The sequence below is a fragment of the Aotus nancymaae genome, unplaced genomic scaffold (genome assembly GCF_030222135.1).
Source record: "Aotus nancymaae isolate 86718 unplaced genomic scaffold, 86718_ANA_hifiasm-v0.15.2.pri h1tg000067l, whole genome shotgun sequence".
NCBI classification, from domain to species: Eukaryota; Metazoa; Chordata; class Mammalia; order Primates; family Aotidae; genus Aotus; species Aotus nancymaae.
The window spans coordinates 27,049,151-27,069,272 of NW_026988482.1; the positions used below are offsets into that span (position 1 = coordinate 27,049,151).

Sequence of the window (20,122 nt, forward strand, 5' to 3'; positions counted from 1 at the left end):
ATTTTAAATGCCTATTTCATTACAAATACATGTTTAAAATTTTTTTTTTTTTTTTTTTTTTTTTTTTTTTTTTTTTTTTTGAGACGGAGTCTCGCTCTTGTTACCCAGGCTGGAGTGCAATGGCGCGATCTCGGCTCACCGCAACCTCCGCCTCCTGGGTTCAGGCAATTCTCCTGCCTCAGCCTCCTGAGTAGCTGGGATTACAGGCACGCGCCACCGTGCCCAGCTAATTTTTTTGTATTAATAGAGACGGGGTTTCACAATGTTGACCAGGATGGTCTCGATCTCTCGACCTCGTGATCCACCCGCCTCGGCCTCCCAAAGTGCTGGGATTACAGGCTTGAGCCACCGCGCCCGGCCATGTTTAAAAATTTTAATACCTATTTTCATAACTGATGTGTCTTATTAGAATTAATTACTATTTCATAACTAAGGAGTTGGGACAAATTAGTTCACTTGGGGAGAGTAGAAATAGATGTTAAATAAAAATTTCCCAAAGCACCTGCTCCTTTTCTTCTAGTCCTTAACTTTACAGGAACAGAAACCTCAGAATTTCATTTGGCTGCCCTCTTTGCTCAGCCAGCCTCTTTCTTATCAGTTTGACTGTTTTTCAAATGTCTGCCTTCCTCCCTTCCCAGTGTCAGTGCTCAGCTCAGACCTTTGTGCCTCATAGGATGGCAGCAAAAGCCTTCTGTCTGCATGGTTCTCTGTATCCACTTGCTTCTCTGACACATCCACCCTTTTCCCTTCTGCCAATTACCATAAAACATCTGCTAACTCTTTGTTCGGGATGGCCCTGCTGAGATTGGCATTCAAGACCTTCTACAAATAGGGCCTTCCATAGCTGCATCTCCCAGGACACCCCACCCACAGGCATTCTGTCCTGACTACCTCAGAATACTGGGCATCCATCCTCAGCCTGTTAAACACAACATAAGGGCTACTTCTTCAGCCCTAGGAACTCTTACTGGCTCTGTTTGTACCCCGTTATAGCCCAGGTCATTCTCTGTCTGTCCTACAGTTGTGGGTCTGTCTTTCCTGCTAAATCGGAAGCTCCTTACTAGCAGGGACCTGTCTGTCTTATTAACCTTTCTTCCCCTCGTGATATCTGGTCAAGACTCCGTGTTCAGAGGCAGTTTAATGTGTACAAAATCGACGGATGCTCCATACCCTGTATTCATAAGCCTGTGTTTTGCTGCCAAACACCAGATGGCACTGTTAGCATGTTGAGGAAGATGATTATAAACCCTCAGACGGGGAAGGCTGGGAATGGCTTATGGAAATCACGATTATAAACCCTCAGACCTGGAAGGCTGGGAATGGCTTATGGAAATCACGATTATAAACCCTCAGACCTGGAAGGCTGGGAATGGCTTATGGAAATCACGATTATAAACCCTCAGACCTGGAAGGCTGGGAATGGCTTATGGAAATCACGATTATAAACCCTCAGACCTGGAAGGCTGGGAATGGCTTATGGAAATCTTGCTTCTATTTTGAGGTTGCATGAGACTTACTGCTTCTCACTTGTTCTAAACACATCCGTTTGAGTTTATTCATGAAGCATGTTCCTGTTGTGGTTAGACATGAGTTTGAAAGATACTATTGACACTTCCCCCTCACAGGTCAATCCTCAGACAAGACAGCCTTCATAGTCTCTCCAGACCCAAAGCGGCCCTCCTAACCCACCAAAAATGTCTCCCAATTAGTCATTGAGAGGCACCCAGCTGCCTCACTAATTCCAAGCCACTGCTGGCAAAAAACTGCTGGCTCTGCATCTCCCTTTCCTCCTCGTCTTACACTGCTATTCCTGCCCTGCCAGCCAGCTGGGCGACCTCTTCGTCTCCCTCCACCTCTGCACCTCTTTTAACATCCCCATCTCTACCCTCCCATAGAGCTGCTCTATTTCTTAGATAAGTTTAGCAAAACTTCCCCAGACATTTCATACCAACAAGCTGCTGTACTTCTCAACTATTTACAGCAAGTCTCACCTCATATTAACTCCGCTCCGCCCATATTAGGACCCCTTACGACACAGACAACCATCCCCACTCCTGCTCCTCTATGCATTTCCCATCAACAAACCACTGGAATTCCCTTGGGTAATCTTCCATCTTCTAAGTGCTCCTTTACAAGTGAGGACGTGAAGGATAGCTACGCAGTGAAACATGTGGTCTGGTTGACTTGAGAGAAAAGGAATGTCGCACAAGGGTTGTGAGTGGGGAAGGGGGAATGGAGGGATGGAAGCAACATTGGGATAAGCCCTCGTGGATGAAGTCTGGCGAATTGAAAGTGTACTTTGTCTGTCCTTCAGGCTCAGATTGACTCTTTAGCTGCAGTCGTCCTCCAGAACCGTTGTGCCCTCGACTTACCGCAGAAAAGGGAGGATTCTGCAGATTTCTAAATAAGGAATGCTGTTTTTACTTAAACCAGTCCGGCCTAGTTTATAATATCAAAAGGCTCAAAAACAAGGTCCAAAAATTTGCTAATCAGGCAAGTAACTATGCTGACCCCACCTGGCCGTTTTCTAACTGCATGGCATGGCTCTTTCCAATCCTTACTCCCCTAATACCCATCTTCCTTCTTCTTTTATTTAGACCTTGCATTTTCCAATTAGTCTCTCAATTCCTACAAAACCATATCTATAGCCGGGCACAGTGGCTCACACCTGTAATCCCAGCACTTTGGGAGGCCGAGGCAGGCGGATCATGAGGTCAAGAGATCGAGACCATCCTGGCCAACATGGTGAAACCCCATCTCTACCAAAAATACAAAAATTAGCTGGGTATGTTGGCAGATGCCGTAGTCCCAGCTACTCGGGAGGCTGAGGCAGGAGAATCACTTGAACCCGGGAGGCAGAGGTTGCAGTGAGCCAAGATCGTGCCACTGTGCTCCAGCCTGGCGACAGAGCGAAACTCCATCTCAAAAAAAAAAAAAAAAAAACGTATCCAGGCCATCACTAATCACTCTATAAGGCAAATGCGACTTTTAACAACCTCACAATATCACCCTCTGGCCCAGGATCTCTCAGCTGCTTAAAGCAAAAAGCCTTGCCAACACTCCTCGTTCATTTGCCTGTCTTCTCCCCAGCCCTATTTCACAGCCTTCACCAACAACCAGGAACAACCAGATACACCAACCCATCACTCATGAGCTCCAGGCAGTGCCCGACTACTGTCAAAATACACCGTAACCTGCACATATCCCTTTCCATCCAGGTCTTCTGGGACCACCCCCTACACTGGACCAAGCCTTCATCACCACCCCCCATCTTAAAGCTATTATGCTTCCAAGGACTTAACCAAACACTAAATTACAAAAATCACAAACTTTTCTTTTAGGTATCCACACAGCCCCGTCACATTTTTCCAAAAAATGACATGACAATTTGAAGCCACAAACTGAAGAACTGATTTATTCACAAAACAAAAAACTCTTGCCCTCACTTCTCCCTAGCAAAGCTGCCCTAACCCTGGGATCCCTAGCAACGTGACAGTATGAGGTCCAGATGGACAGGGAAAGGCCAGGGGCCCCTTCTCCTTGTTTTGGTGTAAACTGGCTTCTTGACCCTTCCCTGCACACACTCGATAAACAGGAAGGGACCCACGCTATTAGTGTCCATCCTTTTCAAAGCATCTGAGACCTGTCTGAACCATCAAAGCCATCTCCAGCCCCCAGGCGCATACTGGAGGAGACACCAACCTCACCGAAACAATTCTCCATTGTGTTCCTCCCCTTGGAAATCATGGGTTTGTAAACAGCCCCTTACATTTAGACAGGTCCTGCCCTGGCTTTGTGCTGGTGTGTTGTTTTTTCTACCCTGAACAATGTACTTTCCAGTAGGGCCAGCCGTTCACACCATTGTCTGAGACCCTTGGACTACAGGAAACAGCACCAGATTCTTATCAGCTGGGGGCAGGAGTGGGGAGGGTGAACACATGAGATCATGTCCATAGAGCAAGTGGCTGGTGTGGCATGTCATTCCCTACGCCTTCATCTGTGAGAGCAGAGCCCACCTCACCTTCCATCAATCCGGCCTTCCTGTGTCCCTAGTCCAGTCCCCTCCATTTAGTGGTGGACACCTGGACTCTGTTCCAGACCTTTGTTGAGTCACTTTGGAATCCTATCAGCCCACAACTGTCCCCTTGCCCTGGTCATCCCTCACAGCAGTGAAACAGGCCCTGTTGGGTGGATTAGGGGGTACTCTGGTCATCATCCTCTCTGGGGTAAAAAGGTCAAGACTGATCAGCTGAGTCTTCCCAACAGCCGAGTCTTCCCATCACCCGAGTCCCTGCATGCAGGCTATTGGCTGGCTATGGGAGGCTGGGCCCAAGGACAGCCCCACATCCCTTACATGGCCTCCCTGGAGACTTTGCAGCAGCCCCGTCCTCAGTGAAGAGTGATTTTTTAAAAGGCTTCATGAGGAACCAGGAGTTTCCTTAATGGAAATCCAGCAAGGAAAGTGAAAGGCTTCATTAGGATGCAGCCTCTAAGTTAGAGGGCCCAGTAGTGGTACCCACAGTAAAGGTGGCCAGGGGCTGGGCAGTGGGAACAGGCACAGGGTCACAGCTGCCTCGCCTTGTCTCTTGTGCACCCAAGGGATGGCTGAATACGGAAGGAGAGCCAAGGTGGGGCCCAACAATTCCCAGGCACCCTTATCAGATTTTTTTTTGAGTTAGTCTTGCTGTGTTGCCCAGGCTGGAGTGCAGTGGTGCAATCTTGGCTCACTACAACCTCTGCCTCCCGGGTTTAAGTGATTCTCGTGGCTCAGTCTCCCGAGTAGCTGGGAATACAGATGTGTGCCACCAGATAATTTTTGTATTTTTAGTAGATACCAGGTGTCACCATGTTGGCCAGACTTCTCTCGAACTCCTGACCTCAGGTGATCCACCCACCTCAGCCTCCCAAAGTGCTGGGATTACAGGCATGAGCCACTGTGCCCTGCAAACTTATCAGATATTGTGTCTGAACCTATCTCTACTCACTGTCCTTCTCTCCGAGTTTAGATTCTTAGAAGACCCTGGGGATTCGTACTTGACGTGTATTGAACTTTCCTGTAGAACCCTCTGCAATCCAAGACTTAGGTGAGGCTAGGATGGGACCTTAACTGGGATAGAAATTGGGCTATTTCTGAGCAACTACTTCCTAGCTCTAAGATGTGATTGGCCAGAGGTGCCTCTGTTTGCTGGATTTCCAGAAGCACATGAGCCAATTTTCTGGGGCCCACCTGGCTAGAGCTGCAGCTGGACCCCCTGCCAGCCCACAAAAATCAGCCTGGCAGGAGGCACACCAGGTTCCTGGGGGCCGCTACCTGCCCACTCCTCCAAGTAGGGGATTCTAGGGCTGTCTAGGGCCTGACCCTGAGCTTAGCCAATGAAGGAGAAGCCCAAGAGTCATTTGCTGTTTTCCTCTCTTATTCTGACTCCTCCCTGCCTCTCACCTTCTTAGAAATGAGTCCGTTGAATGGCAGGACAGCCATAGACCAGAGGTGAATGCTAGCCCTCCACAGAGGACCATGCCAGACACAGGAGGGGCCAGAAGTAGGCTGGGCATAGGAGGATGAGAGCTGGAGACAGAGCACAGTCCAGGCCCAAGGGGCAGCAGATTGGCCACCTGGCAGCCCTGTCCCGGGGTGGCAGAGTCTACTCTGGCGAGGGTCATAGGAAAGCAAGATGTGGCTATTCTATAAGGAGGTGGAGGCTTCCAGAGCCTACAGGCTGGGAAGGCAATTACTAATTAATCAGTCTCACATGTTAAGGGAGGGATTAACCTAATCAACATTTTCCCAAATGTGTTTTTTTTCCAAAGTGTTTTTCAAAATGTTAGAAACATGAGATGTTTGCTTCTCCATGGGAAAAAAGAGAACCAAAGGTTTTGGAAAAGCACATAGCACATGGTAGGCATGCACATTAGCAAGATATCATCGCGGACTTCTCAGGGTCTTCACAGGGCAAGCCAGCAGGCAGCATCCCAGCTCTGTCAGGGCCAAAGGTGCAGAACACAAGGACCACGAGATCGTGGAGGGGACCACGCGATTATAGTTATATCTTGGAACTGCTGGGCCAGTCTCATTCTCTAAGCCCCTTTCCAGCTCTAAATCTGTTTCGGAAGTCATGGAACAGAGGCCCAAAGAGCAGAGGAAGCATGAGGAGTAGAGGAAAGAGCTGTGATGGAAAACAGAGAGAGGGTAAAATCGCCAAGGCAGGAAATGGGGCTCGAGATGGGAAGGGAGGTGGCATGGACCAGGGAGAAGTCTGGTCCAGAGGGGTCTTCCAGGCCACCCTGGGAAGAGTGGTGCATGAGGGAAGAAGGGGGCTCTGGAGGCCACTGTCACACACCCCTCCCAGCCCAGCACTCTGTGCCAGGTGGGTGCCCTGGTGACGCTTCTCAGTCAGAGGTGATGATGCTTCCTAGGGTGGGATGACAGGGTTTCAGGTTCTGTCAGGCCTAAGTGATCATGGAGGGGGCAAAGAACAAAAGGATAGGTCCAGCTCCATGACCCCGGCTGCAAGATGAGACTCATGACTGACCCGTTAAGACCCCCACTCTACAGCCCAGATTGAGGGGCCAATCCAAGCAAGAGGCCCAGGGAAATCTCCTGGGAAGGTGGGGTTATGTCCCTTCTATCTTCCTCCAGCACCAGTAGAGTCTGCTCTTTGGGCTGGGGTCTTGATGTCACTGGGGAGTGGGAGCCATGTCCAGAGGGACCTCCTGCAGTGTGCCCAAAGGTCAGATGTTCCGGGCCTCCCCTCCTTTCCAGAAGCCACAGCCCCCAGAGCACGGCCCCAGTCTCCCAGCCATGAGGACTTAATATCCATTGGTATGTGGCTTGGGATGAAGGAGGAACCATGCCAAGTGTCACTGTGACAAATGTCAAGTGTTGTTGTGAAAAAGGAGTAGAGCTGCCTACGTGCCCAGCTGCCCTTTGCCAGTGAATTTTATTTTTCCTTTTGGTTCGAGATCCTCCTGAAGTCCCAAGTTACAAGCCCACAGGCCAGGATGTTTCTCATTTAATGAGCAATCTCAGCTTTGTAGGCAAAGCCCTCTAATGCCTTCCTTCCCCTGATACCCATCTTCCTCCTTTCTAGAAAGCACCACCCAGTCTCTTTCTCTAAGTCCCTTTCCAGCTCCATAACCTGTTTGGGAACTCATGTAACAGAGGTCACTTGGGGTGACCTTCCTTCTCACGGAATGGATGGGAAGGCTCTTCATTTTCAGCTCACGTGTGCGGCATCAGTCCATTTAGTACAGAAATACACAGACACACAGTAATGATATAATTATGTGATGTAAATTTTAACTTCATCCCTTTCCTTATAAATTCAGTTTTTCTCAACCAGAGCTCGGGGGCAGTCATGATAATAAAAATAACAATAGTAATCGCCAAGAAATGTGCTCTGAGGACAGAAACCACAAGGCCCATCTCAACATACAAATACAAAAGCAGAATTCACACATACAGGCGTCTCCCGGAGTTAGTAGCGTACAGTACCACGGGTGGGGTGGGTGGCAGAAGCTGTTCACTTTTTCCAAGTGCAGGTGTTAGTTGTTGAGGATCTTGTGCTCCTCTTCCCTTCATTTTCTGGGGTGACTTCAGAGGACCCTGCCTGGAGCTTGCCAAGCCAGGGTCCAGCCTAAAGGCCCCGGAAGGCTGGCTGATTCTTTCTGGCCTCCCTAGGGTAGAGGGCAGAGCTGGCTGCAGCTCTGACACCCTTTCCTGGAGCTCCGCATTCTCTCCTTCCCTCTCTAATCCCGTCTGTCTCCCCTGCCTTCTGTTCTTCAGCCTCTATCATTTCCTCCTCTCCTCCTCTGCCTTAGCCAGCTGACCGCCCAGCAGACAGCACGGCAGGCAGGAAGGCTTCTCAGGATGTTAGGTTAATCTCAGTGCTTCTGGTTCACTTACTACCAGTCAAAGGGCAGAAGAAGGGGCTATTTCAGGTCTCAGTTCTCCAGAGGTGCCGGGGGTAGGGAAGGCAGTCTGGGTCTGAGTGTCAGTGCTGCAGGAAGCCTGTCTTGCTTTTCATCTTGTATTTTTCCCTCCTTTCTTTGTCTTGGTTGTTTTAATGGAGGGAATCTCAAACCCAGTGCTCTCATCTCCTTCCAGTCAGTTTTGTGCGTCATGAATGTGTTCCTGTGCAGGCTGGGAACAACTTTTCATTGAGTCCTCCTCCTCCCCTCTGTGCTCCCAGCCTGAGAAACTGCTGATGGCAAAAACACATCCCCTGCACGCCCAGGCAGAATGTGTCCTTGCCATCCGAGCTCACCCCCAAGAATCAGCAGGACTTATGCTTCTTCGCTTTTTCCCTCTACCTTGTTTCCCCCTTAAAAGAAAAACAGATTTCCTAAATCCATTTAGCACAAAACAGAGATTCCAGGTCTTCCTGGTTAGCTCAGAAGAGGCATAGACTGCTAGAGCCTCCGGGATCTGGGGTGGTCAGGGCTCAGGCCTCACTTTGTAAACCAGGTGGGGGATCTCACAGCCTGACTTCCCTTCCCCAGGCCTGCCCCTGCTGGGATGCCAGCCCCTCCTGAGAGGACCCCCTCACCACTATCAGGCTGTCCATGCCCATGAGTGGCCATGAATGTCCAGAGAAACGCCGGGTCTTCCTGGTGGCCTCTGAGCTAATTGATGCCATCTTGAGTCCTTGTGGGCACCTGTTCCTGCCTGGGTCCCACAGCCCCTCCTAAGGGTCTCCTGCCCTCTCCCCATCCCCACAGCCTCTCTCTATGGTCTGCATCCCTTGCCCCGATTCTGAGGACTGCAGGGCTCACAGAGCCTCCACATTCCCAGGCTCCAGGGCTGGGGTGCACTTGTATCGCCCTGGGAAAGACAGCCCACTCCTCCTGCCCACACACTTCCCCAGCTTCTCCGCCCTCCCTCTAGTCCACAGACAGGAGGGGCAACAATCTCCCAGAACCCACCCCTCCCCAATCATGGGCATGGATGGCCTGACGGTGGGGAGGGGGTCCTCACAGGAGGGGCAGGCGTCCGGGCAGCCCTGGCCTGGGGAAGGGAAGTCAGGCTGTGAGATCCCCCACCTGGTTTACAAAGCGAGGCCTGAGCCCTGACCACCCCAGATCCCAGAGGCTCTAGCCGTCTATGCCTCTAGATTCTCTATGCCTCTCCGTGATTCTCAGATGGAGAAGAGGTGGTGGGCAGTGGCAGGGAGCCACCAAGATATCACAGCACCACAGGAGGGGAGGTATATTGCTACTCTACCTTCCCAGCACCCCCATGCTCCCTCCCCAAGTCAGTCAGGCAGGCTCTTCTTAAGGGGTGCTAGTGGCTTAGAGGCCACTTCCACCCTCCTCTGGCTCCCCGAGAGCCCCCTACTGGGACACCTGCTAGACCCACCCACACACCCACTCTGAGGGTCATTCAGAATGGCCATTGTTCTGTAGGCTGGGAAGGAACCACACAACCCTCTTGCCTCTGGGCACACCCGGAAATGTGCTTCGGAAGCCAGGCCATCTCTGAGAACAAATGGCAGATCCCTTGGGGTTGCCAGCGGCCAGAGGGTGCCGGCTCCTGCCGGGTCTGAGAGCACAGGGAGGGACAGGGACCCGGCCTTGGCCCCTCCATCAGGCCCTAGTCTTTTCTGTAGGTGACCCAGTAGCACTGTGGGGGCAGAGACACCCATCTCTTAAGAGGCAAACAGACGTCCTGACCCCCTCTGACCTAGCTGGATGGGTGGGAGATGCTGGGGGCTGCTAGAGGACCCCCAGGCCATCCTGACCACCCTTCCTCTGCCCCCTTCTACGTGGCCTCCACCTCCCGGGGCGTCCGATTGTGCTCAGCCTGCACCCGGCTCTTCACCCTCTTGCCCAGCTCCAGCCTTGCCCAGCTCTTGCCCTTGGCCTGCTTGCCCTGGCTCCGGCTCCGGAAGGACCCCGAGCATTCCGCAGTGCCCCTGCACCACACACGCCCACAGTACTCATCCACCTGGGGCAGGCTGGCGAAGCTGGTGAGCTGCAGGATGTCCTTGTACCAGGCCTTGGGTGGGGCGGAAGCCAGGCCTCCACGGGCTGGGGGCTCCTCTGGCCTTGGCTCTGGAGGGAACAGGCTGTCTAGCTGTGAGGCCACAATCACCACCAGAGCCAGGCGGACCACAGTCTGGGAGAAGCCATGCTCCAGACTGGTGCAGGTGTAGATGCCCGCATCGAAACGGCTGAGCCTGCGGAACAGCAGCCCCCGCTCCGTGTGCAAGACTCGCTCATCCATCTTTACCTGCCAGGGGTGGGAGGGCATGAGTGGGGTGCGATGGGAGTGTACCATCAGCTCCTCTGCCCCAGCTTTTCTGCCATCCTTCGACCCAGTGCTTGGGCACTTCTCCTTGCCCTGTTCTCCCCTTCCCAGGAGGGAACCAGCAGCTTGGCAGTCCCGGCCTCCTCTAGACCATGAGGCAGGGCCTCATCTTCCCATAGCCCAGGAAGGGGCCTTCTCAAGGACTTGACTGGCCAGTTTCTCCCCTAGTCAGAGGACACCAATCTTGGCCTCGGAGGCCCCTGGCACACATTCCCAAGGAACAGAGGGGCTAAGATGTTTTAGCCCCTTAGCCCTTCTGGAGGTACCTTCTGATCTACAGACTTTTCTCAAGGGAGGGGCTGTGCCCCCAGGCCCAGGACTAGGCTTTAGAACCTCCCTATGCTGCACATGCATGCACAACACACACACCACACCACACCACACACACCACACACACACCACACACATACATACCCCACACACACACCACATACCCACCACACACACCACACACACCACATACATACATACCCCACACACACACCACACCACACACACCACACACACACCACACACCCACACACACCCACCACACACACACCACACACACATACACACCCACCACACACACACCACACACATACATACATACACACACATACCACACACCACACCACACACAGCCCCACACACACCACACACACCCACCACACACACACCACACACACCAGACACCACACACCCACACACACACCACACACACCACACCACACACCCACACGCACACCACACATGCACACCACACACCACACACACCACACACACACCACACACACCACACACACCACACACACACCACACACACACCACACACACCACACACACACCACACACACCACACACACACCACACACACACACCACACACACCACACCCCCACACACACACCACACACACCACACACACACACCACACACACCACACACACACCACACACACCACACACACACACCACACACACCACACACACACCACACACACCACACACACCACACACACACACCACACATATACATCACCCCCCCACGCACAGCCTTCCCGTCCTGGTCTGTGCTGTTCACTCCGCCGACAGTGTGAGCTGACAGCCCCAGTCCAGGGTGGGCTGAGCACCCATCACAGCATGGGAAGCGGGAGTGCCGCTCTGATCCCAGCCCACCTCTTGCCTGGACCCTGTGTGGGCTTTTGTGTGGGCTTTAGTCTGCACATCTGTGTGCTGAGGCTGCATTGCTTGGGCCATCAGCTAGTGTTGTGAAACACCATCTTGTTGCTCCCCTCCTCCCCTGGGGAATCTTCTCCGTGCCCAGCCCAGCAGCTGGCCCAAGGCTGGCCTCCCCCGGTTCCCAGGCTGGAGGGAGAGCCCCTCCTGTAATCAACCCACTCCTGCCCCTCCCCTTCCCTGCCCAGCCAATGCCATCCTCAGGCCCCAGACTTAAACCATCCACGGGGTTGACAAGCCTTTCCAGATTGGGGAGGAGAGGGCCTAAGCAGATAGCTGGACTCCAGGGAGGAAGTCTGGGGCCAGATTTTAAGAGTGGAGGGCGAGGGCCAGTGGTTAGGGACCCTGAAGGTTCTCTTCTGTTGTGTGTGTGTAGCAAGATTCCGAAGCCTAGTCCTGGGCCCAGGGGCACTACCCTCTCCCCTGCCTGGGGCAGAAGAGAACCAAGAACCCCTGGAGAAGAGAATCTTTCCAACATGAGCCACGTGTGTAAACATGGAAGACTTACTGGCCAGCTCGGACCCCCTTTCCTCTCTTCCATCACCCACCTCTCAGACTCGAGGAGTTGCAGCCACATCTGGCCTGGGCATTCCCAGAAGGCAGAAATAGGGCACCTCCTTCTAGCACTCCAGGAGCCTAATACACACTTTTCTTAGGTTGATCTTGGCTGTTTCCCCACAGAACCCTTCCTAGGGCTCAGGTCTTGGGGTTCAGGATGAGAGGTGACCTCAGGACATATGGAGGCTGGAAGCAGGGGTCTCCTCACTCACCTGGTCAGGCCCCTCATCCCCCGGCCTCTGCAAGAGCCAGCGCACAGCAGCCTGGGGAAACTTGGGCAAGCACTCCAGGAAGGTGCTGTTGTGCTCTGTGCCGTAGACCGTGGTGGCTGCCACGAGTCCCACCGCCTCCTCTGGAGAGAGGCAGAGGTTGGCTCAGCTTGGGAACTATGGGATCCAGATCCCCATGCCACCACCTGACCCCCACAGCTCAGGAACCCCACTATATGACAAGAACTTAGACGTTCAGGGAGCCCCCAGCCAGTCACTGTGTCCAAAGACCCCGCTTCCTTCCACATTCTAGCAGGAGCTACATGGATAGGGAAACTGAGGACCATCTGTCATGACAAGACCAGTCTGAGAACACACTTCACAGAAGTAGAACCCGGGCCACAGGGGTGAGTTCCAGCCCAGCCTGTGCCCTCCCCGCTGCCGCCACTCACCTTCCTGGCTCTGGTCCAGGCACTGAAGGGCAGGGTTGCCGTGTTGGATGTCCTGGCGGCGGGACCGGCGCTTGCCAAGGTTAGGGTGGTAGTGGGTACAGGAGGCACCATCCCAGGCACAATATGGGTCCCGGGCCAGGCAGCACTCCACACAGGCAGTGCCGTAAGTCTCACACTGGTGCAGCCGCAGCTGGGCTACGCCCAGCCGAGAGACCACGTACAGCATTTGCTGGGGAGGGACAGAAGCAGAGTGCGAGGTGAGGCCAAGGTGAACCGAGATGAGCCCGGGCTTCCCCCACACGCAGACAGACTCTCAGCCCCTCAGCTTCCTGAGACCCCTGCCACTTGCAGGAAGTCTTCATTCACAAAATAAAAAATGTTTATACCCACCTGCTGCATACCAGATTCTGTGCCAGGACACAGAAAGGACGGAGGCAAATCAAGACCTGAGATGTTTTCCCTAAGGGGCTTTGCTAGCCCTCCCAGCTGCTGACCGTTGCCCTGTATCCCAGGGGCCTTTATTCTGACTTGTCTCTGATCTTAGAGGCGTACCTTGCTTTGAGCAATTCCGACACAAAAGTTAGGATTTACACAAAGATACACTGGGGCGGATACATTTGGGTAGATGTGATTTGCCACTTGGCGAATATAGCACGCCTCTAAAAAGGCCTTGTTGGACTTAACATCTGGATTTTGTTTTCTTGTCTTTTTTTTTGAAACAGAGTCTCACTCTGTCGCCTAGGCTGGAGTGCAGTGGCATGATCTCAGCTCACTGCAACCTCCACCTCCCGGGTTCAAGCCATTCTCCTGCCTCAGCCTCCTGGGTAGCTGGGATTACAGGCACGCACCACCATGCCCAGGTAATTTTTTGTATTTTTAGTAGAGACGAGGTTTCACCATGTTGACCAGGATGGTCTCGATCTCTTGACCTCGTGATCCACCCGCCTCGGCCTCCCAAAGTGCTGGGATTATAGGCGTGAGCCACCGCGCCCGGCTGGATTTTGTTTTCAAGCACACTTTTGCCTCCCTTAGGAATTGGCCTTGGTGGCCATCCCTTATCTGGACGCAGCCCCGCTTACACGGTGCCTCCAATGCCCGCTGGCCACTGTTGCAGGAGCTAATCAGGCCTGCCTCAGCACAGCTTTCCCCAGACTACAGGAGGCTGCGGAGTAGGGCAGAAGAGGGGTGCAAGGGGAGGGTGGCAGCTGTTCTTACCCTTTTGACAGAGATCTCCATTTCAGTAATGGGTGTTGGCACCTGGGAAAGGAGTAGGGTCTCAGCGTGGGTGGGGTGGGCCAAGACCTTCCCCTGCAACCCCACTTTCAGTCTCCTCCAACCTTGGGGTGGGAACCACCTAGCTCCCAGCCTGGGTCATGCACTCCCTGGCAGCTAAAGCGAGACAGTCTTTCCCGGACGGTAGGTTACAAGAAAGGCCCCCAGTCCTGGCTGGCCTCCGAGCAGGAGGCTTGGCTAAAAGCACAGAGCTAGAGTGTCCCTCCCTCAGCCTGTTCCCCAGCAATGAGGCAGCTGTCCTAAATTACCCATCTCAGGTCCAGGAGGCACAGCAGGCCCCCAAACACGGAGACCACCTGCCTGAGTCTCTAGAGGGGCCAAGAGAACGTCTGGGGGCCTTGCTGGTCTCAACCATCTCCTCCTTGCAACTCGAGCCCAACAGGGTTTTGCAAAGCTTTGCTCCCCTTGACCAGCTCTCCCAGCAGCTGGGGCCCTTTCAGCTCACAGGCTGCAGCTCTGGGCCTGGAGTCATTCGGAAGTGGCTACAAGGCCTCTGCCACAGCGCAGTTGGGGGGGCATCTCTTTCTGCACCCCTCCCCAGCATCCTGCCAGCTGCAAATTCAGTGACGACAGGCTTGCTCCCGTATCCCTGTAGCCAGGCTCAGACCCAGAGATGGGGCTTGGAGGGACCCTTCCATCAGCCCCGTGCTCACCTTAAACACCTGGAGCTCCTCCAGAGCCACCTCCTCGGGTTTAGCTGAGGCCCCTTCCTGGAGGGCAATGACTTTGAGCACGGAGCCTGAGTCTGGGGCCAGGGAGGAGGGGTCAGCGGGACAGGAGGGGACAGCCAGGGACCCCACACCCCTCCAGCCTGGCCACCCCTGCTCAGCTGTCCTACCAGTCCCCAGGAAGATGACATCGTAGGTCCCATCCTCTGCCTCCACGCGGTCCACCACAATCTGATGCAGCTTCTGGGCCAGGTGGGTCTTGACAAGGACAGGGCGGCCAAGCCGCGGCCGCACGGGCCGGAACATGATGGGGTGCGCCCGGGTGAACCGCAGCACCTCATCCGGGTAGTCTCTGGTGCTGCCAAAAGACCGTCCTGGCCGCGAGGTCATCCTGCTGGGGCACTGTGGGCAGCAGGGAAGGGAGTGCCTGAGGCATCCTGAGAGGGCGCGCACCCCCCACCGCCAGTCTGTTCCCACCCCAACCAGGGGGCCCTTTCCCAATTCAGGAGGCCTCTCCTCTCCCCCCACACGCACCCCACCCCACCCCACCCAGGCTCGGCCAACATCTGCTGCCTCAGGGCTGCCTCAGGATGTGGGGCTGCTCCAAGGGGCCCTTCCCCACATCTGCTCAGGCCATGCTTCCCTGGCCTGGCCCCAGCAGATACTCACCACGCCGGGGCGGGGGAAGGGCACCTTGCCCTCATAGGGCCTCCAGTGGTATTGAGGTCCATCTTGGTGGGCAAAGGGCCCGTTGAAGACCTCCCAGATGTCTGCCATGTGGTACACACAGACGGCGAAGCCCTGGAACACGGCACTACCAGGCACACAGGACAGTCAGGCCAGAGTGGCCATCAAGGACAAGAAGGGGACAGCCTGGCTCCATGGGCAGGACAGAGGGTGACAGTGCCTGCAGCAAGCAGAGACTTTGAAAAGCAGAGGCACCAAGGCAAAGGCAAAGGCCAGAGAGAGTCAGAGAACACAGTCACAGGTCACCGATTCAGGGACAGACAGGGCCCACGTCAAGGCTGGGGTGACAGGTGCAGGGAGGCTGGGCGTGCCCACCTGATGGTACTGAACAGCGCGTACACCTCGAGGCTCTTCCCGGGCTTGGGCCACAGCAGGAACACGTCCTCTGGGGTACAGAAGGGAGCATGAGTGTCATGGCCATTGCCAATGCCCTGACTCACCAGCTCTCAGCCCTCCTCACTCCCGAGCCCCTAGCCTGCTTGGCCACACCCTCACCCAGCTGGTCAAAGTGGGTCTCGGCACTGCCAGGGCCGGGCACTGAGCAGACCAGCCTGGCCTTCAGGAAAGTGCTCCATCTGTTCACCAGCACCCGCTGGCCACCGACGTCATTCTGTGGGATAGGGGGCCAGAGTCAGCCTTAGGCCCTACAAGGATGTGTCCCACCATCCACTCTGCCACCCTCACCCACTGGGGCAGAGGTATACATGTCAACTTTGCATCCTTGCCTCAGTTTCCCTACTGCTGGCCAGGGGTGTGGGGGAGAAAGGTCTGGGAATGGGAGGGTGCAGCGGGGACTTGAACGTCACCGCCCCTTCCCAGCTCTCACCATGCAGACGCGGCCCACGCGGCTGACAGTGACATGGCTTGAGTCACCATCGAGCGAGGGGACAGTCTCCGTGAAGAAGAAGTACACCTTGTCATTGTCGTGGTCGGAGTTCTCAGGGATCCGGGCAGCCATCACAAACCGGGGATCTGGAAAAGTGACAGGGTCACGCTGGCGGAGGGCTGCACAGGGCAGGATGGGAGCAGAACCCAGTGGGGAGGGGAACGGCGAGGGGCCCCACTGGAGGCTGGTGTCCTAGCGGGAAAGTAGCCTCTTCCCTCCTGCCAGTTCGAGGGGCAGGTCTCACCGTGCAAGAGGCTCTGGTCAGGGTTGGAACTCAGGGCCGGCCGAGGACCTCCACTTCGGAAGATTGTGGGCTCTTGCCCCAGGAAGTCAACGGTGAGACCCGTGTACTGCTCCCTGCCTGGGGTGGAGGTCAGGGAACAGAGTCAGGGGCGAGGCCCAGGCCCAGCAGCCAGGTCCCCCCTTCCTAGTGACATAGGCCAGCTCCCACCCTCCCTGTTCCCACCCCTGGCCTGGGCATCACCCACCTACGAAGGTGCTGGCGAAGGGATGGTTGGGGTTGTAAGGGCATCGCCCCCGGCCACTTTCCACACTGCCCGGCTCTAAGTGGAGCACATGCTGTGGGAAGGGATGGAGGGGCGTCACCTGGGAGAGAAGCACCAGCAGCCCTCACACGAGCAGCAGACCTCGTGTGCATGTGGTGGGAGGGCGGGGGCAGGCGGAAGGCGTCCTCATCCACGGCCCCTCTAATGGGGTCAGCTCCCCAACACAAAGGCGCCTTTCAGGCCCCTGCCCCTCTGTCCCTGACCAGTCTCAATGGGAACATTCAGGCAGCTGGGAGGAAATGTCACTGCCTCCCAGTCCCCTGTGGGGCCCGGCCCAGGCTCACCTCCCCACGGTAACCCACTGAGATGAGGGCACAGACGGGCTGGAAGGCTCCGGTGCCACAGGCCAGCAGGTGGGTCCGGTTGTGAGGCTGCAGCACCCGCACGAAGTTGGCACACTCTGTCTGCGGGAGAAGGAGGGGTGGCGGAGGGGTGGCTGAGTGGTGACTGAGGGGTGAGAGGGAGTGCTCACCATCTCCTTGGGCCCCAAGGCTCAGCCTTGTCTGGTAATCAGCTCTGGGGAAGGGGGTGGGTGTGACATTCTCAGCAGACCTTCAAAGGCCCTCGGGATCTGTCCAAATGCCCCCAGTAGAGGCACCTGGGGGTGTGGCCACAGACTGTCCTGGAGGTCAGGTCAGGGCATCAGGTTGGGGGACCACCCCTCACGACAGCACTCACCAGAGGATCTTTTCCACTGCGAGCACACTCCTCCCTCTGTCCTGGCTGCGGCGGCCACAGGACCTAGAACACAGCCTGGCTCATCTCAGGTCTTCCCCTGACCTCACAGGCTGTTTCCCCAGCTGGCCTCCCACCTGGAGGTGCCCAGCTCTCAGACCCTCTTCCCTGCCAGTTCAACTCACCTCCCGGGGGTCTGGCCATGCCTGGTTCAGCCGCAGAGAGTAGACGGCGTCCAGGCCCCCGAGAAAGAGGCGTTCCCGGTACTCATCTAGGTACATGGTCTGGAGGTTCAGGGAGCCCCGGGGGCCCAGAAAGACGGAAGAGCGGTTGGCAGAAAGGAGGTCTAGGAGGGAGTACCGGGAGGCGGATCAGGGCCACGGCTCAGCCGAGCTCCTCAGCCAAGGAGGGGAGGTGGAGGCCCCGCTGAGCATCCCCCCTGCCGCCGCCCCCCACCACACACACTCACATCTCACATCTGGAAAATGTTTCCATCCACAGGTGCTAGAAGGCTCCCGGAGGCAGGTGGGACAGGAGGCTCAGAGCCTCCCACCCGGCCCAGCCTACCCTGGGTAGGTTCCCTGCCTCCCGCCCTCCATTCCTTAGCCCTTCATTGTGCATAACATCTTCCCACTGTCCCATCTGTGCCCTGCCCAGTCCCCAGGGACCCAGGGAAGATGGCGCCAACCAGCAGAAACTAGAGCAAAGTGCTGGAAGAGCCTGGAGGAAGGGCGGGAGTCTGCAGGCCTGACTCAGCTGGAGGGTGGGCCAGCAGGGGAAACTGTTCCCAGCATAGGGGACCCCTGGCAACGGCATGGGTGCAGGGGAGGGCAGGTATGGCAGGAAGGGCTCCCACCTCCAGTCCAGGGATGTGGCCGAAGAGGAATTTCTCCCCATAGATGCTGGCCATCCCAGCCCGGAGGTGAGAGCAGGAGCTGTCTGGGGACCTTGGTCCCAGGAGTTGAGGATCTTGAGGTAGGTCCTCCAGGCTTGGCTGGGGAGCTGGAGGTAATGGGGGCAGTAGGATGCGGTAGGAAGGGGGCGCTGGCCACCCTCAGGAAGGCCCAGAGTGTCCTATGCCCTTCCGACAGAAGCACCTCTGCACAACACCCATTCCACCCCCAAAACTCATCAACAGCCTCTTCCAGGAAGCCCTCCTTGGTTGACAGTACCTCGGGAACTTTCCCTATTTGGGGCTTCTAGTAGTCTGACCTCTCGCCAAAACCACAGCTCCCAGGACAAGACCACATTCCCCTCAGCCTCTCCAGGTGTCTCCCCTCTCAGATGGGGCTTCCCAGGGGAAGGTGATCACCCCTCTGGTTTCCCCAGGAAGGATCTGCCAAGAGCCTGTCTCAGGGGCCTTCCCTGGAGCCCGTCCTTGGAGGCCTGAGCCGGCTCACACATCTAGGGTAGAACACAGGAACCCCCAGGCCGAGATGGGCAAAGAGGGGAGGTGAAACTCCCCCTGGGATCTGAGGCACTTCTCGGGCGCAGGAAGGAAAGCCCACTCTGGGAAGTGAGCCGCAAGGGGGGTTCTCCCCTTCTCTGTGGCCCTGGGACCAAGGGCTAGCATGCTGCCCACTCACTCTCCTATTGGCCACCCTGGGCAAAAAGTGCCAGCTGAGCCCAGACAGATCCTGCAGTCCCGCCCTGTCTGTCCCTCTCCCCTGCCCCGTCCCTCCCTCTGTCCCCTCCCCATCTTTATTGAGCTATCTCAGGGTATCCATCTGTCCCTTTCTCAGCAGTCCACCTCAGGTCCCTCCCACCACTACCCTGGTCCTGTCTCCGAGGACCTGCCTCCCTCCCACTCCCTGAAAGCTGCACAGGGAGAGGCTGCCTCCCCTGCAGCCAGCCAGGTGCCCAAGAGCCCAGGGTACTCAATCAGGGCACACGCACACAAACAGGGCGCACAGAGGCTAGTACCTTCGTAGGAGAGCCGCAGGCGGGGCACGCTGAGGCCAAGGCTGGGGCCGGAGCTACCCCCACGGGGCAGGAGACCCCCCAGCAGCCAGCAGAAGGCCCAGGCCAAGGGGGCCATGCTGGAGGACTGAGGGCACTGCCGCTGCCTGCCTGCAGAGGGTCCCACGGGCTGCCGGTTGTAGTTTGCTCGGCTGCCACAGGCCACCACTTATAAGGCAGTGGCTCCACCCAGTCCTGGGCGGGAAGAGGGGCGGGGGACAGAAGGAGGTGGCAGGGGTGAGTCTGAGGCCTGGTTTATTGCCCAAAGATAATGGACAAAAGTGGGAGGGAGGGTGTCTGGTCCCTGCCCTCTATGTGCTGAGTCCCAGGGTATCTCTCTTGCCCACCACCACCCTCCCCATCCCCTCCCCTCCCCCAGCAGCCCTGAGGGCAGACCCCCACACACACACTCATTCTGGAGCCCTGATCTTATCCCAGCAAGGAGCAGTGAGTGTGTGGCTGAGGTGGGTGAATTTAGAGGCACAAGGAGAAGAGAGGAAGCTCAGCCAGGTGGGGGCCGCTTCTCCTTCCACCTCGCTGGCCCGGCGCATGCCTTTGCATCATACTGGCCAGTTCCCCATTGGGAA

General features: G+C 56.0%; 1 protein-coding gene across 1 annotated transcript; it reads right to left on the reverse strand.

The window, feature by feature from the left end:
• Positions 1–9,106: 9,106 nt before the first annotated feature.
• On the reverse strand, positions 9,107–19,614 carry SEMA3G (semaphorin 3G). The gene is made up of 16 exons (XM_012460673.3): positions 19,500–19,614; positions 17,762–17,922; positions 17,580–17,642; positions 17,186–17,305; positions 16,824–16,914; positions 16,580–16,696; positions 16,276–16,421; positions 15,945–16,059; positions 15,765–15,834; positions 15,372–15,516; positions 14,873–15,104; positions 14,688–14,779; positions 13,957–13,998; positions 12,742–12,970; positions 12,293–12,432; positions 9,107–10,228 (listed from the first exon to the last, which is right to left on the reverse strand). Exons 1-16 carry the CDS (start codon positions 19,612–19,614, stop codon positions 9,758–9,760), a joined length of 2,349 nt encoding a protein of 782 aa, XP_012316096.2. The 3' UTR covers positions 9,107–9,757.
• Between the last annotated feature and the right edge of the window lie 508 nt (positions 19,615–20,122).

Excerpts from the sequence above, each read along its gene's own strand:
- SEMA3G (XM_012460673.3), bottom strand. The coding sequence starts at position 19,614 with ATGGCCCCCTTGGCCTGGGCCTTCTGCTGGCTGCTGGGGGGTCTCCTG. Across the intron at positions 17,306-17,579 it reads GCAGTGGAAAAGATCCTCTG|ACAGAGTGTGCCAACTTCGT; the intron begins GTGAGTGCTGTC and ends CTTCTCCCGCAG. Across the intron at positions 12,433-12,741 it reads CCTGGACCAGAGCCAGGAAG|AGGAGGCGGTGGGACTCGTG; the intron begins GTGAGTGGCGGC and ends GCCTCTCTCCAG.